Source organism: Myotis lucifugus, unplaced genomic scaffold, assembly GCF_000147115.1.
Source record: "Myotis lucifugus unplaced genomic scaffold, Myoluc2.0 scaffold_308, whole genome shotgun sequence".
In the NCBI taxonomy this organism is placed as follows: Eukaryota; Metazoa; Chordata; class Mammalia; order Chiroptera; family Vespertilionidae; genus Myotis; species Myotis lucifugus.
The window spans coordinates 701,200-724,034 of record NW_005871356.1 but is presented as its reverse complement, the minus strand read 5'-3'; the positions used below and the strand labels follow the sequence as shown (position 1 = coordinate 724,034).

The 22,835-nt window shown below is 38.6% G+C and overlaps 1 protein-coding gene across 1 annotated transcript; it reads right to left on the bottom strand.

Moving 5' to 3' along the window:
- Positions 1-1,072: 1,072 nt before the first annotated feature.
- Positions 1,073-20,947, bottom strand: LOC102429939 (alcohol dehydrogenase 4-like). The gene is made up of 9 exons (XM_014465726.2): positions 20,930-20,947; positions 19,041-19,142; positions 17,843-17,984; positions 16,303-16,407; positions 10,884-11,104; positions 7,060-7,320; positions 4,056-4,191; positions 3,441-3,579; positions 1,073-1,097 (listed from the first exon to the last, which is right to left on the bottom strand). The coding sequence occupies exons 1-9, from the start codon at positions 20,945-20,947 to the stop codon at positions 1,073-1,075; spliced, it is 1,149 nt and encodes a 382-aa protein (XP_014321212.2).
- Positions 20,948-22,835: the final 1,888 nt, after the last annotated feature.

The following is a 22,835-nucleotide window of genomic DNA, read 5'->3' as shown; positions in this document are numbered from 1 at the left end:
AAAATTTGGTTACATTACTTTATTGTAAGTACATTGCTTTTTTTCACTTTTAGTTGACTATAGAGAATAGATTACTTAGTGCAAATTATAGATCATTCAACTTTGTAATCTAAACATTATAAGTTGTAATAATTATCAAAGATGAAAAGGGCTATTATCTAATAAAGATGGAAATTTGAGAGTATAGGTGTGTTTTTTTTATCTTCAATATCACATTATTTACTTATATAGCTTCTGATATCCTACTACTTGCGATTATAGTTCACAGAGGTAAAGTGGGGCTGAATGAAAAGAAATGAACAAATGCTAAAAAAGAAGTTATTTAGCAGCTTATTAAAGAAGAGTAGCTCGTAGTTTATTGGAACTCAGAAATTACATAATAGCACTACATATGTATATATGATATATATTTTAAAGATATATTTATCTTTTGTACATATGTATGTGCTTTATTTCTAGTAAAATAAAGAGGAAGGGAGAAGGAGATAGAAACATCAATGAGGAGAGAGAATCATTGATTGCCTGTCTGCTGAACGCCCCCCACTGGGGATCAGGCCTGCAACCTGGGCATGTGCCCTTGACCAAAATTGAACCCGGGACCCTTCTGTCCACAGGCTGACACTCTATCCACTGAGCCAAACCAGCTAGGGCTCTAGTAAAATTTTTTATTATGGAAAATTTTAAACATGTACAAAAGTAGAGCAATGTATTAAAACCCCATATATGTATTACCCAAACTAAAATATTGTGAACATATAACCAATTTAGTTTTTTTATTACCCCTTTATTCCTCATTCCCACTTCTCTAAAATTATTTAGTTTTAAATAATTCCCAAACATCATATGATTTTATTCATAAACACATTAGTTATCATAGTTATTTAACACAGGAAATATTAATGTGTTTTAGTAGAAATGCTGTAATATTTATAACTATTTGATGTTGAGATATTAACTGTAAATATTTGTTTAAATTCATGGTGATCTTTGGTTCATCATATCAGGTTACAAATTAACCAGATTATCAGGTTCAGATTCAGGCAGATAGTCTTCCAAATTGTTCCTGGCTTCTTCAGAAGGTCAAGACTGTTCGAATGCTGTTAATAATTATATTAAAAAAAATCAGTACAACTTTTATGATAAATTTAACCAAAACTCACAAATAATTTTTGTTTTATCCTTTTGGGATTTGATTTAATCTTTCTTTATAGACACACAATTTGGTAAGCCTAATTTCTTTTATCTTGTTATCCTCCTTTATTCCTGGCACTAATAAAACTTTATATATGATGCCAATAAGCTGGGAGAGAATTGGGGACCTCACTTGCCCTGGGTGAGGACTTGGCTGCCTAGTGGTGCTGTGGAGAAGTAGAGCATGACATGTTGTAGTGATGTTTCCATCTTGGAATAGCCCCTGCTCTTGGCTTTCCTGTAGCTGAGGGCAAATTTGGCATCAAAAGGAGGTGGTTGGTGTGTTGGGATGTTACTTTCTGAGAACTGAAATATTCTAACTTCTGAATTAGTCCTTCAACATGTACTAGCAAGATGCGGGGGGGGGTAAGCCTTAAGGACAGAGAATTCCCTATCTTGGATCTTACTGCTGGAGCTGTGGGCTGCCATGCATAAATGCTTTCTTCACTCAGGGCCTGGAAGAACCACCTCCCTGTTGGGGGAGAGGCTCTTCTCCTTTCCTCACCATGAGTCGGGGTCACTGCACCTTAATAGGCCAATTGGTGTATCCCATCTCCTCTCCCCCACTTCCTTGCTTCTATGCAGTTGGCATGCCAAGAGGGCCTGTCCTCCATTGTGTTTCCTGTACCCATGTGGTAAGCACACCTGGGAGGGCCCATCCCCTGCCTGCTCTGCTGCCACCTGTCCATCTGTGTGGGCAGTCAGGTGGTCTTCTCAGTGGGCCAGAGGGAGAGTAGGAGGCCTCATGTAGGTGTTTCCCGTACCTCCATTCTACCAGTGATTACCAGCCCTGTTTGTAGGATATGGGAGACTTGACCAGTTATTACTAAAGCAATGCAACATTTTGCATTTGGCTGCCACTTAGAATTCCTGGTTGGGTATATTCTATGACTGAGAACCCAGGGACAATTGGGTAGTGGTGGAGGAGTTATGAGCACCAGGTTCCAAGACCCCAAACCCAACCAATTCCTCATTTGAGGAGTACAGAGATTTAGACACTGTGCAAGATATTTCAGGGCTTTTACACTAAGTTATTTAGCATAGTTTAAAAAATAGTGTTTATTTCTTTTATTTATTTATTTTTTAAAAATATATTTTTATATTTAAAAGGAGGGAGAGAGAGATAGAAACATCAATGATGAGAGAGAATCATTGATAGGCTGCCTCCTACACGCCCCCTACTGGGGATCGAGCCCTCAACCCAGGCATGTGCCCTTGACTGGAATCAAATCTGGGACCCTTCAGTCCGCAGGCCGACATTCTATCCTCTGAGCCAAACCAGCCAGGTTTCTTTTTGTTGAACTCCTTTTGGATATGTTGTAGCTAACATGTTTCAAATTAGGGAGTTCATGTCAGTCACTAGGGACACTTTCTCAGGTTTCTATCCTGTGAAGTATCCTGTGTCCTCACACCATGGACCTATTTTCTTCTTTTGTGACATTGCTTCTCTGTGTCAAACCCCTGCTAACTAACTCTAGGTCCCCCACCCCCCTTTTGTAATGTCTTCTCTTTTCTTTGCTCTTTTGTCCTGCGTCTCCTCTGTGCAACATTGTTCCTGGTGTCCTGCCCTTTGTTGCTATTGATCAGGGCTATGCTTGATCATTTTAACAAAAACCGTTGATCCCAGTCTTATCCACTCCCCATTGCCAGGGATCCCCCAGATGGGACAGTTCTATAAATCGGCTCTCAGGGTTCATGGGAAGGGAGCACACTACAGCTAAAATTGTAGGTCGGATGTCTCTTAGAGGAGACCTCTGACAAAGCAAGAGGACGAGAGAGTTGGGACATCCTTTAAGTATCTGATACCTGCCACTCCATGCTCACATCTCTGTGGTTTTCACCTGATTCTGATAAAGAAGGGCCTGCAGGGTGCACTCTGTCAAACATAGTGATTCCAGAGCCGGGCTATGTGTACTAGAGGGACCTGATGTTATAGTATAGAAACCTCTCTTGTAGGGAGCAGCCCCAACTGAGTTAATGATTGTCTGTGAAAGAAAATATGTCAATTTATGCCACCCTCTATGTTGGAACAGTGTATGGCAGTGTACATTATGGAAACAGAGTAGGAATGTAGGTATTGTTGGAGTTTCCCCCCCAAATGGCCACTATTTCATCTTTTAAGCACCTCTAGTATGTCTGATGATGTGAAAAATGTCAGGAAAAGAAACTGATTACTTTTAAATACCAAATAAAAATAGAGTCATCATAAAGGTTTTTCAAACCACTTACCCTTCTGTTTGGTAATTTACCTTTTTCCTTGGTGCATTAGGTCAAATGCCTCATTGATTTTGTCAAAAGGCAGGGTATGGGTCACCAGTGCATCCAGGTTGAATTTCTTATTCTTGTAATCAGTAACCAGCTTTGGGATTGAATCTCTACCTTTGCAACCTGTAATTTGGACAAAAGTCCTAATAAAGATGTGGTACTTGACATGAAGAAGTAGTTTCATCATTGTCCATTGAGTGAATGAAATTATTTTGTCAGATTGGCTTCCTCCAAATTGATTAAACCCCATATTTAATTTTTCTATACTTTTATTTACCTTAAATTTTTCTTCATAGGAGAAATTCAAGATTATTTTTATTTCTGCCTAAGAAATGATCTTTGTTTGGTCCAAGTTTGACTTTTGTTTTTGTTGGTTTATTTTAATGCAAATTGAACTTCTATTTGCAAGTTGTAGTATTCCTACTATACAAACTGTTTACTTTGAAGTAATTAATAGAATAGCTTTTATGTAGTCTTTAGATGTATTCTAGGCACTCAATATTTAAACAAGTTATTTTCCTTCTCTTTTAATAATTTTCACTGTAACAATTTGAGTACTAATATGGAGAAAATTAGCAGAAAAAAATAACAACACTGACCACCAAATATTGTTCCATTGATAGTACGGCCCATTAGTATCTCTATTGGAGAAACAGTCAATCCTTTGTCACCAATGGCTACTCCAATGAGCGTACACGATCCCCAACCTACTGTTGTGCAGTCCAGGGCTGCTTTCTGGAAGGTTAAATAAAAAAGATCAGTTAAGTAGGTAGAAAGGTAGACCATGTCTTCAGTGTGCCTATGTACTGGATTTCAGGGAAAATTTATACATTCTGCATCCTATATAATAAAAGCCTAATATGCTAAGTGTCCAGTCGGCCGTTCAACCAATCAATGCATAATATGCTAAAGATATGCTAAGGCCTCTCAACTGCTTGCTATGACATGTACTGATCACCTGGGGGCAGATGCTCCGTCCAGTAGGTTAGCTTGCTGATGGGGTCTGGCCGATCGGGACTAAGCAAGATGGACCGGACATGCCCTGAAGCCCTCCTGCATCCCTCCCTGGCCCTGATCCTGCACTGGTGGGGTCCCTTGGCCTGGCCTGTGCCCTCTCACAACCCAGGCTGAGGGCCCCCTCCAGCCTGAGTGCATGAATTTCGTGCACCAGGCCTTTAGTAGAAGAGAAATGTAAACTTTGTGCCATATCCCTTGCCATAGTCAGGGGGCAACTTGATTTTGACCTGTTGGGGCAGTTTTTACTTCTACAGAAGTTCCAATAGGAAGTACAGTTCCTTTTCATCCCTGATCATTATATGAAAAAAGGAATTTGAAGTACAGTAAATTCTCTCCATCTTCTCTCTCTCTCTCTCCATCTGTGTCCTACTAGTGACAGAAGACACAATGACCTAGAACTTTAAGAATATGTTTTCAAATTTTTATTTGACTATATGCTTATTTATTGTTTTGAGAATTTGTAACATTTCTAAATAGAAACTTCTGCTTTTTGCAATTTTTATATGGCAGAATTATTATTGTTTATATATACAACATAGATTCATGTTGAGGGGAAAAGAGCACAGGTACTACTGGTCACCTTGAGGTAGCTGCTTACAATGATTTCTGTTTTTTATTTTTATGTTTTTCCTATTGCTTTTTCTACATTTCTGAGCTTTGCTCCAAGCAAGGATTTAACCTCCATAATGATGACTTAGTTCAATGGGTATTATGTGCAAGTTCAGGGTTTTATTTAGTATCCTTTGATAACTTTTGATCAGAATTATTTTGAATTCTCAATATCTTATATAATTGTCAATTATTGTAACTTTCTGATTGTTCTGTTGGGTTCTTTAGGCTGCCCTAGAGCATGAGAAATCATTGAAATCATTTTCATAGCCATTAGTGGAATATCCTTTACAGCAGGGGTCCTCAAACTACGGGCCCGTGGGCCACATGCAAATACAAATATTGTATTTGTTTTTTTTTCTTCAAAATAAGATATGTGCAGTGTGCATAGGAATTTGTTCATAGTTTTTTTTTAAACTATAGTCCGGCCCTCCAACGGTCTGAGGGACAGTGAACTGGCCCCCTGTTTAAAAAGTTTGAGGACCCCTGCTTTACAGCCTAGAAAATTAACTTTCCCTACTTATGGAAACTTTTGGTGAAAGGGTAGGTAGCTAGCTCATCTTTTTGTGATTAAAAGAAATAGCATCTTTTAAAATTTGGGTTCTTTAGTGTAATTCTATTCCATAATTTAAAATACATGTCTTGGTATAATAAATCAGTTAATAAAAGAACCTGCAAGTTTCAGGTCAGTGTTTCTCAGCTTGAGAAACTTGTAAAATATATTGGTACATGAGCCCCCAACTGGTACTAACAAACAACAACGCCCCAGGCACTTATAAAGTAGCGAGTGTTGGGAATATCTGTACTCTGGAAATAAGGTAAAGAGGCGGAATTTCAATGTTTGTAAAAAATTTGAGCTGTGGAAAGAGTAGGAATGAATGGATGTGGCACATTGCAAACTGCAGGTGAGAAGGACAATGTGAAAAGCAGGGCCTGACACAGAGGCACTGCAGGACAAGGAGCTGCTGATGAATGAGTTTTCAGGAAGAGCTAACATTTACCTCACAGATCCTCTTTCAAACAGTTGTTACTACAGTGGAACTCTTCTGGGAGGGGCAGCCTGCTCCTCTCAGCAGCTCTTGCTGGTCTCCACTCTTCTGGGGCACTCACCAGTCAGGTGAGCATCAGGGGGAAGAACCTGCAAAGCCAGCTCCTGGTGGAGGCATAGACTTTTATTATGAAACCTTCCCTAGAGGAGGGTGTTAGGGGCCAGGCTGAGTGAAGGTGTAACAAGATCCTGGGCTCCCTGGCAAGTCAACTGGTCCATCTGTTGCCTGTGGGGGTGGCTCTGCCCATTCTAAGGAGAATAGACTAGACAGAGGTAATTTCTCAGGCCCTGCAAGTCAGGGAGCCTACCTGAGAGAAGAGGAAACCTGAATGATACAAAACGGTAGTGTTTGCGAAGAAAATATTTACTTTTAATTTTGCAGCATGTGTGTATTTAATATATTAAAAATTTCAATATGTACTTTGGACCTAATTTTGCAGCCCCTTTATGAGGTCTGGCAGACAGAATGGATTGTGTGTAGGTTGCTGGCCTCTCCCTGCTTTGCTTTTTGATGGGAGTGGGTACCTCGGGCTGTTAGGGTGAAACCAGCCACATTCTCTTACTCTTCCTTTAAGTCTGCCTTTTCTGTTATCATGGTTTTGCTCATTTCTTGCAGGCACAATTCCTTAAAATTTTTCACTTCTAAATTTTCTCTGAATTTCATGTGGAAGAATAAATATATAATAACATTAATATTAAGTAGTCATCTGTAATATTTATTAATAGATAAATGTCAATTATAACACACTATATAATATCCAATACATTATTAATAAACATTGCTTATTATATAAACATAATTTATGTAAATACAAATATGTTAATATTGACCGTGAAGTGAATAAATATATTAACATATACATACTGTCAATGTTTATTAATGTTGATAAATATTACTTACTATGTACTATTATAAAAGACATACATACCATGGCTTCAGATCCACCTGCACAGTCAAGTGCAAAATCCACACCCCCACCGGTCATTTCAATGATGACCTCCTGGACGGGCTTTTGTAGGTCTCTAGGATTGAGGCAGTCAGTGGCTCCAAGGGCTTTGGCCTTTGCAAACTTCTCACTGTTGATATCAACAGCTATGATTCTGGAAGCTCCTGCTACTTTACAACCGATTAAAGCAGAAAGGCCGACACCTCCCAGGCCAAAGATGGCACAAGTAGAACCTGGGGTAACCTGCAGGCAGGAAAATCATAAGTTAAATCAGCTGGTCCCCCCTTTTTTAAAGGTACAGAGTGAGGTGGGGGCAGGAACATATAAAGGACCGCCTGTCATAAGACTAAGGGATTTAGCCACTTGGGGAAATTTACCAATGTAAAAATGAATGAATCACTGACTAAACTTGGAGAATCATTTGAGGGCCATTAGGCTCATCAATTTATAAGGAAATCATTTCCTTGTTTTCATTTCCCCTTTAGTGGTATCAGAACAAAATCTGAAAGCTCACACACTGTAAAGGGTTTATTGTTTGCCCTTTTAAATAGATCACAAGTAATTTGATGTCTATATTTCTAATAGGCCTTATTTGGTTGTGTTAATGTTATATTTTTTAAAAAAGTATATTTTTATTGAGATGAAGAGAGAGATGGAAACATCAATGATGAGAGAGAACCACTGATTGGCTGCCTCCTGCATGCCTCACACTGGGGATTGAGCCCTCACCCTGGCCAGTGCCCTGACGAGGAATCAAACCATGACCTCCTAGTTTATAGGTTGAGGCTCAACCACTGAGCCATGCTGGTTTGGCATAATGTTATAGTTTTGATGACCTCTAATATTTCTCTAAAGGTGAAATAACTCAGTGATCTCAATGATCAATTTATTTAATTTGAATAGATGCAAATTTCCTTGCATGGCATTGGAGGATTTTTATTATCTGACCCCTATTTCCTTTCATTTTTATCTCCATGATATTCTCAGTACTGTGGCCTCAACAAACTGTCTCACTTTCTTTTCCTCATGTCTTAGTTCATGCTGTTCCTTCAGCCTGCTGTTCTTTTCACCTTTTTTTCTATAATGAAAGTAGTAACCTATGTTTTTGGCCTAAGGTAACACTCTCCCCACAAATCTTTTCTTTATAATTCAATTAGAAAGTAGTACCAACTGGAATATGTTACTCTGGAGAGTGAGGTAGTGGCAAAAACAACAACAACACTGCATAGAGAGATGCTTACTATTACTATTTTCTCATGATGATGGGAAAGTTTTAAAATTAAAGCGTAAACAAAAGGGAAAGAAGAAAATCTGTCCATGAGATGTATTGGGAACAAAATTACTAGGAGAAGTGGCATCATTGGTTGTGATTTGGTGGGGTGTCGCTCTGGGGTTGTGGCAGGGCCTGTGTTCCACTTGGAGGAAGCTGAGTATTGGTTTTTTGGCACCAGCTCCATGGTGCTGTTTATTTTTAAATGGCCAGTGCACATCATGGCTGCTCCTGCATCGAGTGTCTGTCTCCTGGTGGTCAGTGCGTGTCATAACTACCGATCAGAGGGAAGGACGACACTTAGCCTTTTATATATATATAGACTAGAGACCCAGTATACGAAATTTGTGCACTTGGCGGGGGGGGGGGGGGGTGGGCTCTCAGCCCGACCTGTATCCTCCTGCAGGCCGGGAGCCCTCGGGGACCCCTTGGGGGGTGACTGCGGGCTAGGCCCGCTCCCCATGGGGAGCGGGCCTAAGCCGTCAGTCAGACATCCCTGGAACTGCCGCAGAGGAAGGAGAAGCTCCCACCACTGCTGCTGCACTCGCCAGCTGTGAGCCTGGCTTCTGGCAGAGTGGTGCTCCTCCTGTGGGTGTGCACTGACCACCAGGGGGCAGCTCCTGTGTTGAGTGTCTGCCCCTTAGTGGTCAGTGTGCATCATAGTGACCGGTCATTCCGCTATTTGATCAATTTGCATATTAGCCTTTTATTATATAGGATTACTGATACTTCCCTTTCCTTTACTTGGTCCTATATCAGATTTATTTTTCTTCTTTGAGCATCTCCTGAGGTGGTTTAGTTGTTCCTCAACAATGGGAATAACATGGGAATTTAGATAAGGTTTGACTAGATTTAAAAGTAAACTGTAGCTGAATCTCTAGTGTTAATATTCCTGAAAAAAGATTACAGTAGTAGAAGGTGAGCATCTGCATGGAGTCCAGAAAAGGGGATGTGTTTAACCCCAAGAGCAATAATTCTTCCCTGAGAGGTCAGTGCCATCTACAGGAGAATGTGCTTTGACTGCCAAGGACACATAAGCTGTTAACATTACCTAACTAACACACTTCCTCCAGGACCCTTCCCATACAACTTTTAATTTTTATTAATGAGTGAATAAGTGAATGAATGAATGAACAAATGATATTTTAGAGGTGGGTAATATGCTGATGGCCAAGATTCGCATCCCTGTGTGCTTGGCCAATATAATTCTCAATGAAAAGTCAGACCTTGATATTCCAGTTACTAAATCAGCTTCTTGTTTTCATTAGGATGACTTTGCTTCCTTGAAACCCAACAACTCTAGGCAATCTGATAAAAAGAAATTTTTGTTCCAAAACCGAGGGCGGAACTTCACCAAGATGTTTTAAGGGTTGCATATGAACCTAGTTTTGTTCATTCATTCACTGAAAGATTGTCACATCCCTACTATGTGACAGGCACAGGGGTAGGCTCCAGAAACACCACAATGAATAAGAGAGAGTTCTTGCCTTCAAAGAGCAAATAGTTTCATAGGAAGGAGAAATAATGGGAAATTCCTCCATAGTGTGATAAGGTAGACAGGAATAAATGTGGATACTTTGGGGAAAACTGCAAGGGGCACCTAATTCATGCCCAAAGGACTGGAGCAGTTTTCCAACAGGAAGTGGCAAATACAAAAAGCCAGCCAGAAGTGGTGGGAGAGCTTTCCAGGCAATGTTGATGGGAGCAACGTGTGCCAAGCCCAGAGGCCATAGTGACTGGAGGCAAGGCTGGACAGGGAAAAGTAGGGAGAACCACCGCAGCATCCGTAAGGAAAAGAGGAATAATGGAAGGGGGGTGAAATAGTCGTATGTGTTGTTTAGAAAGGCTAATTTTAGTTGCAATTTGGAGTCAAGGGATGAAGACTGATGTTGAGGAGATTTAAATAAGGAGATTGTTTGAGGGATACTGACATCTCTCTAGTCTCTGAGTTAAACAGCTTTGAAAAGCTTATAAATTCTAACATGGGACTCAGGGACATACCTTTCCACCATTAGGGCTGCCATCTGAGACCCTGCACTGGAGCCACAAAAGGATAGGGAGAGAAGCAGAGATGAATTACTACCGTTTAGGGAGGAATCTGTACCCTCAGGGAGAAAGTAGGCGTGGCCATGTGGAGGGGGTGGGGTCTCTGCAGTTTGTATCCTCTCTTGACTGGGTTTGCTGTCTCAGGATGAGGATCATGTTTAGGGGACATATTTGAGCAGGCTGTTATTTAATTAGGGCTGACCTATAATATAACGTACTAGTAAAGGAGAAGAAATGGACATGAATTGGGTGCCAACTATATGTCACCCACCGGGCCAGATGTCTTACATATGCAATACGATTTAGTTTTCCCACAGTAATTTGTAATAGATATTATTATACAGAAGTAGAAGTAAAGAGTTTAGATAACTTGCCTAAAATCACAGAGATGATAAATACAGAACCAGGGTTTGAAGATAACCCTAGCTGCTTTATCACGCTGCCCCCTAATAACTTCTGTTTTATAGAACGTGGTGATTAACCATTTTACCTTGGCAGTGTTGATTGCAGCTCCATAGCCAGTTGAAAACCCACATCCAAGCAGACAGACTCTCTCTAAATTTGCATCATCATCTATTTTGGCCAGATTAGTATCTGATACGACAGTGTACTGAGAGAAGGTACTGGTCCCTAAGAAATGGTAAACTGGTTTTCCTTTGCAGGTAAACCTGCTGGTTTTGTCTTCCATTACTTCTTGCTGAATAATAGGATCTTTGAATTGACTAGAGAATTTTTAAAAAGATACAAAAAAGATAGAGTAAATGGATCACTGATTACTTTCCTAAAAAAAAGTTAGGCATTATGTATTAGTTATGACAATTTTAAGATATGAAAAAATTGAGAAAATCACTTGGGACTTTCTGCATACACACACACATATGTATATATATATTCTCCAAAAATGTATACACACTTTAACAATTGATAACTCACTTAATTTTTCACTCCTTTTCAGGTTTAACTAATTTGAAATAATGGGTGAAGCCAGACTAAGCTTTGAGCAAAGAAAACTTATTCTAAAGTGCCACTAGACTTTTTTAATGGGGATATATTTTAGGGTACAAAAGATAAAGTTTAGGGTACAAAACCAGCAACAGTAAATGAATTGAGGGCATACAAATACCAACAAAATGATTCTTGATGTTTGAGATTCCATTGCTTTGCATTATCAGCAGAATCTGGACCAGTATGGTCATCAGTTTGAAAACAGGCATTGACAGAAAAATTATTCATCTCTGTAGATTCTTTTAAATTTTGAAAATGAACTGTACATTAATAAACACTGACTTTATCACCATTCAAAGTGTGTATACATTTTTTGGGGATACCTTGTATATTCAATATGTAGTATATATTGAATATATGTAATAAATTTTGTCATTATATATCATATAAAACATAATTTATTTATTGTATATAATATATGATGATATATAGTAAATATACAATATACACTGAGTGGCCAAATTATTATGACTGGCCAGATTATTATGACCACCCCATCAGTACTTCGTTGGGCCACCTTTTGCCTTCAATACTGCGGCCATTTTTCTTGGCATTGACTCCACGAGATGTTGAAAGGTGATGTGAGGAATCTGACACCATGCCTGATGAATAGCACTGTCCAGTTCTGTGAGATTTGATGGTTGTAGAACCAGCTGCCTGATGGCTCTTTTTTAAAAAAATATTTATTTTATTGATTTTTTACAGAGAGGAAAGGAGAGGGATAGAGAGTTAGAAACATCGATGAGAGAGAAACATCGATCAGCTGCCTCCTGCACATCCCCTACTGGGGATGTGCCCGCAACCAAGGTACATGCCCTTGACCAGAATCGAACCTGGGACCCTTCAGTCCGCAGGCTGACGCTCTATCCAGTGAGCCAAACCGGCTCTTTTAACTTTGTCCCACAAATGCTCAATTGGATTGAGATCTGGTGATTGTGGGGGCCACCTAAGCAAGGTAAAGTCTCCCTCATGTTCTTGAAACCACTCCTGCACAATACGAGTACCGTGGCATGCACACTGTCTTGTTGGAAGAAGCCATCTCCACTGGGATACGCCATCAACATGATAGGATGAAGTTGATCAGCAACGATACTTAGGTATTTTGTGCTATTCAGACGTTTATAATGATCTGACCCTCTAGCAACTTCAGCGGGAAATTATAGCTAATTTGCCTACAAACGTCAGGTGGTAATAATAATCTGGCCACTGAGTGTAAATAATATATCAAATATAATATAAATAATATGTATATTATAATACATAATATAATATGATATAATAGTCAGGGGTCATCTAAAGATAGTAATGATAACAATAAACTTAAAAATTTTATTTATTTTTTTATCTTTATTGTTGAGAGTATTACAAATGTTCACCCTTTTATCCCCGTTGCCCCCTACCACTGGGTTCCCACCCCACCTCCAGGCTTTTACCACGCTATTATCTGGGTTCATGGACAATGCATATAAATTCTTTGATTAATTTCTTACCTCCCCCCAACCCCATTCCCTCTGAGATTCATCAATCTGTTCTGTTTCCATGCCTCTGGTTCTATTTTATTCACCAGTTTATTGTGTCCATTAGATTCCACATGTAAGTGAGATGCTGTGATACTTGTTTTTCTCTGTCTGGCTTATTTCACTTAGCATAATACTCTCCAGGTTCCTGGATGCTGTCTCAAAGGGTAAGAGATCCTATTTTTTTTTTTTTTTTTTTTTTTTTTTTTTTTTTTTTTTTTTTTTTTTCAACTGCTACATAGTATTTCATTTTGTAAATGTACCACAGCTTTTTTATCCGCTCATCTACTGATGGGCACTTGGGCTATTTCCAGATCTTAGCTACTGTAAATAATGCTGCTATGAATATAGGGGTGCCTATATCCTTTCTGATTGGTGTTTCTAGTTTCTTAGGATATATTCCTAGAAGTGGGATCCCTGGGTCAAATGGCAATTCTATTTTTAATTTTTTGAGGAAACTTCACACTGTTCTCCACAGTGGTTGCACCAGTCTGCATTCCCACCAGCAGTGTACTAGGGTTTCCTTTTCTCCGCATCCTCGACAGCACTTATTTGTTGATTTGTTGATGTTAGCCATTCTGGCAGGTGTGAGGTTCTACCTCACTGTCATTTTAATTTGCATCTCTCTAAGATTAGTGATGCTGAACATTTTTTTCAGATGTCTTTTGGCCATTTGTATGCCCTGTTTGGAGAAGTGTCTACAGTGGGGCCTTGACTTACGAGTGTCCCGACTAACGAGTTTTTCGAGATACAAACCATCTCTCTGCCGATTTTTTGCTTTGAGTTGCGAGCTAAAATTTGGGTTACGAGCCAGCTTCAGATACCCCACCTCTAGTTGGCGCAGCGAACGTCACAGTGAATGCCACAACATCAGCCCAGCATCACGTGTCTCACTCGTTCACTTTATGATTTGACATACGAGTAATTTTAGTTGCGAGCTCCGTCACGGAACGAATTAAACTCGTAAATCAAGGCCCCACTGTATTTTGATCCTCTGCCCATTTTTAAATTGAATTGTTTGTGTTTTGTTGAGTTATATGAGTACATTATATATTTTGGGAAGTAACCCCTATCCGATGTATCATTGGCAAATATATTCTCCCATACAGTGGGCTCCCTTTGCATTTTGAATCTAGTTTCTTTTGCTGTGCAGAAGCTTTTTAGTTTGATATAGTCCCATTTGCTTATTTTTTCCTTGTTTCTCTGGCCCTTGGCAATGTATCGATGAAAATCCTGCTCCATGAGATCTCTGAGATTTTCCTGCCTATGTTTTCTTCTAAGATTTTTATGGCTTCCCGTCTTACATTTAAGTCCTTTATCCATTTTGAGTTTATTTTTGTGTATGGTGTAAGTTGGTGGTCTAGTTTCATTTCTTTGCATGTACCTGTCCAGTTTTCCTAACACCATTTATTAAAGAGACTGTTTTTACTGCATTGTATGCTCTTGCCTCCTTTGTGAAATATTAATTGAACATGATAGTTTGGGTCAATTTCTGGGTTTTCCATTCTGTTCCATTGATCTGTATGTTCTTGTGCCAGAACCAGGTTGTTTTTATTACGGTGGCTTTGTAGTATAACTTGATAGCTGGTATTGTGATCCCTCCAACTTTGTTTTTCTTTCTCTAGATTGCTGTGGCTATTTGGGGTCCTTATTGGTTCCATATAAATTTTTGAATTATTTTTTCTAGATCTGTGAAATATGCCAATGGTATTTTAATAACGATTGCATTGAATTTATAGGTTACTTTCGGTACTATGGGCATTTTAATGATGTCAGTTCTACCAATTGATGAACATGGTATGTACTTCCACTTGTTTATATCTTCCTTCAACATCCTGTAGTTTTTTGAGTACAGATCTTTTACCTCTTTGGTTAAGTTTATACCTAAGTATCTTATTTTTTTTTGTTGCAAAAGTAAATGGGATTTTTTTTTTAGTTTCTTTTCCTGAGAGTTCATTATTTGTGTATAAAAATACCATTGATTTCTGGGTGTTATTTTTGTATCCTGCTACATTGCTGAATTCATTTATTAAATCTAGTGATTTCATAGTGGAGTCTTTAGGGTTGTCTATGTATAACATCATGTCATTCTATATGATAAGGCTAATATGCAAATCAACCAAATGGTGCTGACCACTAGGGGGCAGATGCTCAATGCAGGAGCTGCTGCCCCCCCCCCCCCCGCAACGTGGTCAGTGTGCTCAGCCAAAAGCCGGGCTCACAGCTGGCAAGCGCAGCTGTGGTGGTGGGAGTCTCTCCTGCCTCCGCGGTAGTGCTAAGGATATCCGACTGATGGTTTAGGCCCGCTCACTGGGGAGCAGGCCTAAGCCTTCAGTCGGACATCCCCAGAGGGCTCCCGGATTGTGAGAGGTTGCGTGCAGGCCAGGCTGAGGGAACCCCCCACTACCCCCTACCCCCCACCTCCAGTGCACAAATTTCATGCACTGGGCCACTAGTCTGCAAATAATGATAGTTTTACTTCTTTTTATTTGGATGCCTTTTATTTTTCCTTCTTGGACTTCCAGTACTGTGTTGAATAAGAATGTTTCTGTCTTGTTCCTGTTTTAGGAAAAATGCTTTTAATTTTTGCACATTGAGTATGATGTTGGCTGTAGGTTTGTTATATATGGCCTCTATTATTTTGAGATATGATCCCTCTATTCCCTTTTGCTGAAAATTTTTATAAAAAGTGGATGTTGGATTTTGTTGACTGCTTTTTCTGCAACTATGGATATAATCATGTGATTTTTTTTGTCTTTCAATTTGTTTATGTGATGCATAACATTTATTGATTTGTGAATATTTTACCAGCTTTGCATGTTTGGAAAAATCCCAGTTGGTCATGATGTATATCTTTTTAATATATTGCTGGATCCTATTTGCTATTATTTTGTTGAGGATTTTAGCATCTATGTTCATCAGAGATATTGGCCTATAATTCTCTTTCTTTGTATCTGTTTTTGAAATTAGGATAATGCTGGCCTTGTAAAGAGAGCTTGAAAGTGTTCATTCCTCTTTGATAATTTGAGGAGGATAGGCATTAGTTCTTCCTTGAATATTTGGTAAAATTTCCCTGTGAGGTCATCTGGGCCAGGGCTTTTGCTTGCTGGGAGCTTTTTGATTATTGCCATGAGATGAAAAAGGTTGAAAAACGCTGTGTTAACCTATTCTCTTATCGAAGGACATTTGTGCTCTTTTCAATTGTTTGCTGTAATAAACAATGTGACAATGAACATTCTAGCACACATCTCCCTGGGTGATTTTGCAACAGTTCCTTGCACTCACCTGAGTAGAATTGGTGGGTAGAATATGCACACCTTCAACTCCATTTATGTTTTGCCAATGTACTGTCCAAAAATATTGGTACCAATGTATACTCTCACTAACAGTGTGTAGAGCTTACCTGAGCTTTGCCACAGAAATTTGTGAGTGGACTCAAACAGAACTTGCATTTTTTACATTGAGGCATGTAGAGAGGAATCACTTTGTCACCTAGAAAAGAAAGGCCATATGTTGGTTGGTGCCTATAAACGTCACTTGTAAATGTTACCTATAAATAATTTCTACCAGATGAATCAGTGGAAAACATCATTCCTTATGGCATACATTTTATGTTCAGCAGAGTATAGGTGGCAAAATATTTTGTTATTCTAAAAGATTGCTGACTTCCCCAAGTATTACCTATATTCTCCCCTCCCCCCCCCCTTTGCTGGGCACTCAAGCAACAAATCTGTACTGATACCATCAGGTGAAGAGTCCTACCTGAGACTCTGCTGTCCTTGAAGCTCTCTCCATCATAACTATTATTTATTATATTTCTAAACCCCCATGTGGAATAGGACATCCTCATATAACAGGAGAGGTGGACAGTGACAGACTAGATATGGAGAGTATACGTTAAACCATCACCGCTGTGTTTCACCATTTGTTTTACTGTCAAGTTCCACATCTTCTACTTTTTATTCAATTTTGATTTAAAAATGGCTTCTATCCTCTGATGACCAAGGTCCAATAATAACTAACATTTAGTAGGTGCCGGACACCATTCTAACTGCTTACTTATATTGTCTCAGCTAATTCGCAGAACAACCCTTTGAGAAGGGTAGTATTATTGTCCCCACTTTAGAAACAGAAATCTGAGTCACAGAAAAGTGACTTAACTGGCTAAGGTCACAGAGCCAGCAGGTGGCAGAGCTGAGACTACATTGATCAGACTCCTTCATGGATGCTAAACTTTGAGGAGCAGTTGGTTTTTATGATCTTGTTTGGAATGGAAAGATGCTAATACGTATACCTCAAAGTTTGGAGCATCCTTATTAAAGGAAGGAAGAGTGAAATGGTCATCCTGTCTGACAAGTGAGGATTACAGAGCCCTTATTCCAGTATCGGGTGGAATATCTGTTATGAAATAGGCAGTAAATAATTTCAGTCATGGGCATGTTTCATTTGCATGTCATTTTTATCTTTCAAACTTCCAGAAAGACTAACTTAGGCTAACATTGGCAAATGTGTAATATTTCTCACTTAAGCTACTGACAGAATGAGCTACCTCATTCTTTAAATTCTTTATAATATTAAATTAGTTTTTTGCTTTATTTAGAGGAGGTTGTTACAAGTTGTCATTTATGTGTCCATGGAAGCTTCAGTTTAATCTAACTTTGTAGCTTAGCTTCATAGCACAGTTTCTCAGTGCTCTACTAGTATGTAAATAAAGTGACCATATCCCCCAGATTTTACCAGACAATTCTGATTCAAGTATTCTGTCTCATTGGTAGACTGTGATAGATTGTGTTTCTCACTTTTGCTTTGGAAAAGATGGTCTCTTATGGAAACAGAGATCAATATAGCATGCAAAGCCAGGAATCTCTCAGGATTATCCCTGAAATATCCTCACATTTCCACTTATCGGAATGAGAAAATAAAATACCTGGCTTGCAGTTGGTCACTCCTGGCCCAACACTTTCCACAATTCCTGCCCCTTCATGGCCAAGGATCACTGGGAACAGAGCCTTCGTAAATTTCGGATGGAGAATATGGGCATCGGTATGGCACAAGGCAGTGGCGATTATCTACAAAGCAACCGCATACTAGAGTTATTTCTGTAATTACATTATTGGGGTTGTAAAGTGGGTAATTTTAGGATAATTTCATTTTCACCCTGAGACTTTACAACACTCTTAAAGCTCAATAAAAACATAATACTTAAAAAACCCCACACAAATTAAGATTTATTAGCATATATTTTTTTCCTTTTGTACCTTACTTTTCTGCCTTTTACTTTCATTGGAAAATCATAAAAAGAGATAAAATTGGCAGTTACTGTCTCCAGGAGAGGAGAAATCAAAGGCTATAGGGAAAATTTAAACAAAGTCTAACAGGCAGAGGAATGGAGAGAACACAGGTTTCTAGGCCTTGTTCAAATTTTGTTGAAATGACATGAAATGAAATAGAGGTAATAAAAATTTTATAGTTAAGAGTGACATATCAAATAAAAGATTGTCTAAATTAATTACTGCTGTATCTCTATATTCTTCTTCAAGATTCTGCTCATGAGGGTATCCCATTCATCCTCATGTATAAGCCCTTCCTGGGGAGGTTGGAGGGAAAACATAGCCTGGGAAGCCAGCTCTTGCCGTTGATGATCTGTCCACTCAGGGTGGGCTCTTCTCCCTGCTCACCCACTGCCTTCCCTTCATCTGCACCCAAGACCCTGTGCTGCCTACAGCAGCTCTTCAGGTTTTCCTCTCCCTTGTTTTTTTTTTTTCCTTGTTTTGAACCAAATTCTCTATCTCCCTTTTAATAATTGGCAAGTGGAAAACTAAAAGAAAACATAACTAATTGTAATCCAATGCGAATTCCTTAATATGATTCTTAAGGTTAATGATTAATGTTAAGGTGCTTTAGTTAAATTTTAAGCCCACTATCAATGGCTACTGATAAATAACGAATGATTTACCCCCTCTGGAGATAAGGCGTGTTTGTATCTAAACCTAAAGATACAATCGCCCACACTGAGAACTGCAGGGCTTCCCAGTCACATCACACAGGCGTGACGTGAGCTGACAGAGCCACGTCTGCACCTAGTCAGTGCCCAGTGTGTCCTGCCAGGGAGAGTCCCCACTCACCTGAATTCGAACTTCATGTGCCTTGGGGGGAGCTACCTCAACCTCTTCTATGCAAAGGGGCTTGTTTGCTTCCCAGGCGATGGCTGCTTTGCATTTAATAACCTGGGAGAGAGAGGGGGACATAGGGAGGGAGGGAAGAGAGGGAGAAGTTGGGGTGGGGGATTGGGAGGGAGAAGGTAATAGAGAATATTATGGGGGGAAAAATAAAAAGCATATTATACCATAACTTGTGGCTGGATGTTTTATATAATTATATTATTTTATAGAAAAGGGGATTATTGAAAATAAGAAATTATGATCTACATTACAGTCATTGCACTTTTATTCTTTTTAAAAGACTAGTTTATTGATTATTTAGAGAGAGGAAGGGAGAGAACCATCGATCTGAGAGTGATCAACTGCCTTCCACAGGCCTTTCTTCAGCAATGGAACAGGCAACCCTTTGGAGCAAGGGATAATGCTCAAGCACCTGAGCCACACTGGCCTGGGTGCCCTTTAAATTTTGAGAAAAACAGGTGCATTAAAGTTTACCTTAATATAATGCCTTGATCTTCCCCCCCTTCAGTAGCAGAGGGGATAAATTCATAGGGTTTGGACAATAAGTATTTGTTGACTGAACAATTTGTTATCAGATCTGAATTACCTGAGTCCTCATTGCTAGAACATAAATGTGATTTTACATGTTTGCTACTTATTGTATGATCCCCCCTTGGACCAGAAGTTATTGACAACACCAGGGAACTTGTTAGAGCAACAAGACCTGTCCCAAATCCCCTAAATCAAAATCTGCATTTCAACAAGATCCAGGTGATTCATATGCACATAAAAGTTTGAGAAGTGAGGCTTAAATAATTAGTAAATTTATCAGTAGAATAAATAAATATTAAATAAAAATGTGGTCACTGAAAGAATTTTGGGTAAAAATGTATAAAATAAATTAAATAATATTATATAAACTTATTTTATAAATTAAGCAGGATTCTATAATTAAAATTTTATTTAGCCTCTTAAAATATTTTTGTTGATTTCAGAGAGGATAGGAGAGGTAGAGAGACATAGAAACATCAATGATGAGAGAGAATAATTGATTGGATGCCTCCTGCACTCCTCCTACTGGGGATTGAGCCTGCTACTGGGCATGTGACCTGACCAGGGAATGGAACTGTGACCTCTTGGTTCATAGGTCAACACTCAACCAGTGAGTCACACCAGCTGCGCTTGCCTCTTAATATTACTTTTAGTTTTAAATATAAGTAACATTGAAAGAAAGTAGAAAGAAATAAACCTATAATTCTCCATTCTAATACTACTACAGTATTTTTGCTTTTGATGTGATTTTCCCTAGTCTTTGACAACATGAATACATATTTTTGACAGTTATGTAATTTTGAATTACTTTTAAAAATATAATTAATGTTCTTTACAGGTGCAATAAATGTTAATTATGGAAAGTTTCAAAATACAAACAAGAAGAAAAGGAATAAAATCCACCTGTAATTTTGTGAGGTAAATCCTTTGAATTATCCCCAAATGGGATCTTATTGTATGTGATATTTTTAATCTACTTTTTCTACTTATTAATATACTATGAATGTTTTCCATATTCTTCTCTAACACCACTTTTAACAAATGCAAATTCTATTTTATGGTTATAGTTACCCAAATCTCTCTCTTCTTTTGACAAATAAAAATATTTAATTTGACAGCCTGTTGTAAGCATTATGGCCAGTCTACAGTAATTTTATTAGCGTAATTTTCTAGCATGACGGGGCGCTTTTGATCAACTTTAAATGAATGCATTCTGAGGTTAACTTAAAGGGAAGCTTTTTAGCAAAAGTACTAGTATACAAAAAAGAAGAATTGAACGAAGAAACAGTGCATTTGCTTACTTTGCCCTTGGTGCCCATTTTTCTTTGGGAAACTCGCCTTGGAAGCTTCTCTCTGATTTAAGAAATTCCACTTCTGTCCAGGATGCTCTCTCTGTAACCTGGATTGAACTGTCATTGAATAAATACTATCCCTGCTTTTTTATTCTCCAATCACTTTCCCTTTTTGTTGCTGTGATCCACATCTCAGCCCGTATCTTATCACGTCATTCGTGCTGTCGTATTTGAGCTGCAAACAGCCTTTGCTCCCAGCCATTATTTGGAGGAGATTTTGTTTATTTGTTTTTTTCCCTTTTATTGCAAAATATAAAATCATAGATAAAAGTTTATTACATGTACAGATGAGTTAACACAAATTATAAAGGGCATTTCCATTGCTCCAGAATCCTTCCTGTCCTCACCCTTTTCCTTCACCACCCTAATAATTATTTCCTTGCATTTCTTTTTGATTTATGCTTCTCTGTAAGTATTGTTTAGTTTTACTTATGAAAAACTTTATATGAATGAAATCTTAGTGTTTGTATTCTTTCATGTCTTCTCTCAATCCCATGTTTTTGAGAAATCCTCCACATTGCTTGTAGCTGTTTATTTTCATTATCATTTATTTTCCTTTTCCTTTTCTTTCTTATGATGAATTAATGATTGCATAAAAAAGTTTCCTTAAGGAAAATTCAGGACTAATATGCAAACAGTACACACTATTATGGTGATGCCAACCTGATGGTTTTGGGTCTCTGGGACTCTGGCTGTGCTCAGTACAGAGTAGTCTCTGGATGCCTGTAGGCAAGTACCTGGTGCCCCATCTGACCTTATGTGGCTGTGACCACCGATGCAGTGGGCCAGAGCTCCCCTGGAATCACACTTGCTTGGCTGTTTGTGGGAAATGGAGTGTCTCATAGTGGTTGTTAAGAATTTTGAGTAGGTGTGGAATTACTGCGTCTTCAACTTTGATAGAGAAGGCCGAAGTGTTTTCACAATATGGCTTACCTTACCAGCAAGGATGTATCAGAGTTTTCACTGGGCCACAACCTTGCCTATGCTTGGAATTGCTGGACTTTATAATTTTTGATAATCTGTGGGCGTGGATTGATAAGTAATTGTTTTTAGTTTGTAGTTCTGTGATCATTAATGAGAATAAGCACCGGTGGTTGTCCTGGAGCCAGCTCATATTGATTTTTGGTCTGCTTGTTCTATTAACTATGGGAGATATTTAAAAATAATTATTATGAATTTGTTCATTTCTTACAGTCATTGAAGCTATTTTTTCCATTGATTTTTAGAAAGAGTGGAAGAAGGAAGGGAGGGACATCAATGTGAGAGAGACACATCGATTGGTTGCCTCCTTAATTCACTCCATGTGAGTCTGGGGATCAAACCTGCAACCTAGGTCTGTGCCCTTGACTGTGAATCAAACTCATGACCCTTTTGTGTGCTGGTCGAAGCTCTAACCACGGAGCCACACCAGCCAGGGCCTTTTCCTACTTTTTGCTTTACATACTTTGAGGCTTGATATTAGTATTTGCAAGTGTTCTTTGTTGTACATATTTTTAAAAGTTTGACAATGTATTTTGCCATCTTTGTCAGCGTGTTTTTCTTTATACCATTTCTTTTTAATCCCATAGTATTCCACTATCTCTTCCAGACTTTAAGTGATATTTTATTGTAGAAGAATTAAATTTTTCTAGTATACTGTTTGGAAGTATAATTTATACTCTTTGCTTCTACTTTCTCACTCCCACGTTTCACTTCTTAACTTCTTTTTCATTTCTATCTTTTAATTAAAACTGTTTTTTTGCAAGTTGTTAGTGGTTTCATTTGTAACAAATAATTTTTAAAAAATTTCTCTGTAACATTTAATTTTTCTAGCCTTTTTAATATTTTCATGAATTCTTTCCCTCTGTGGCCAACA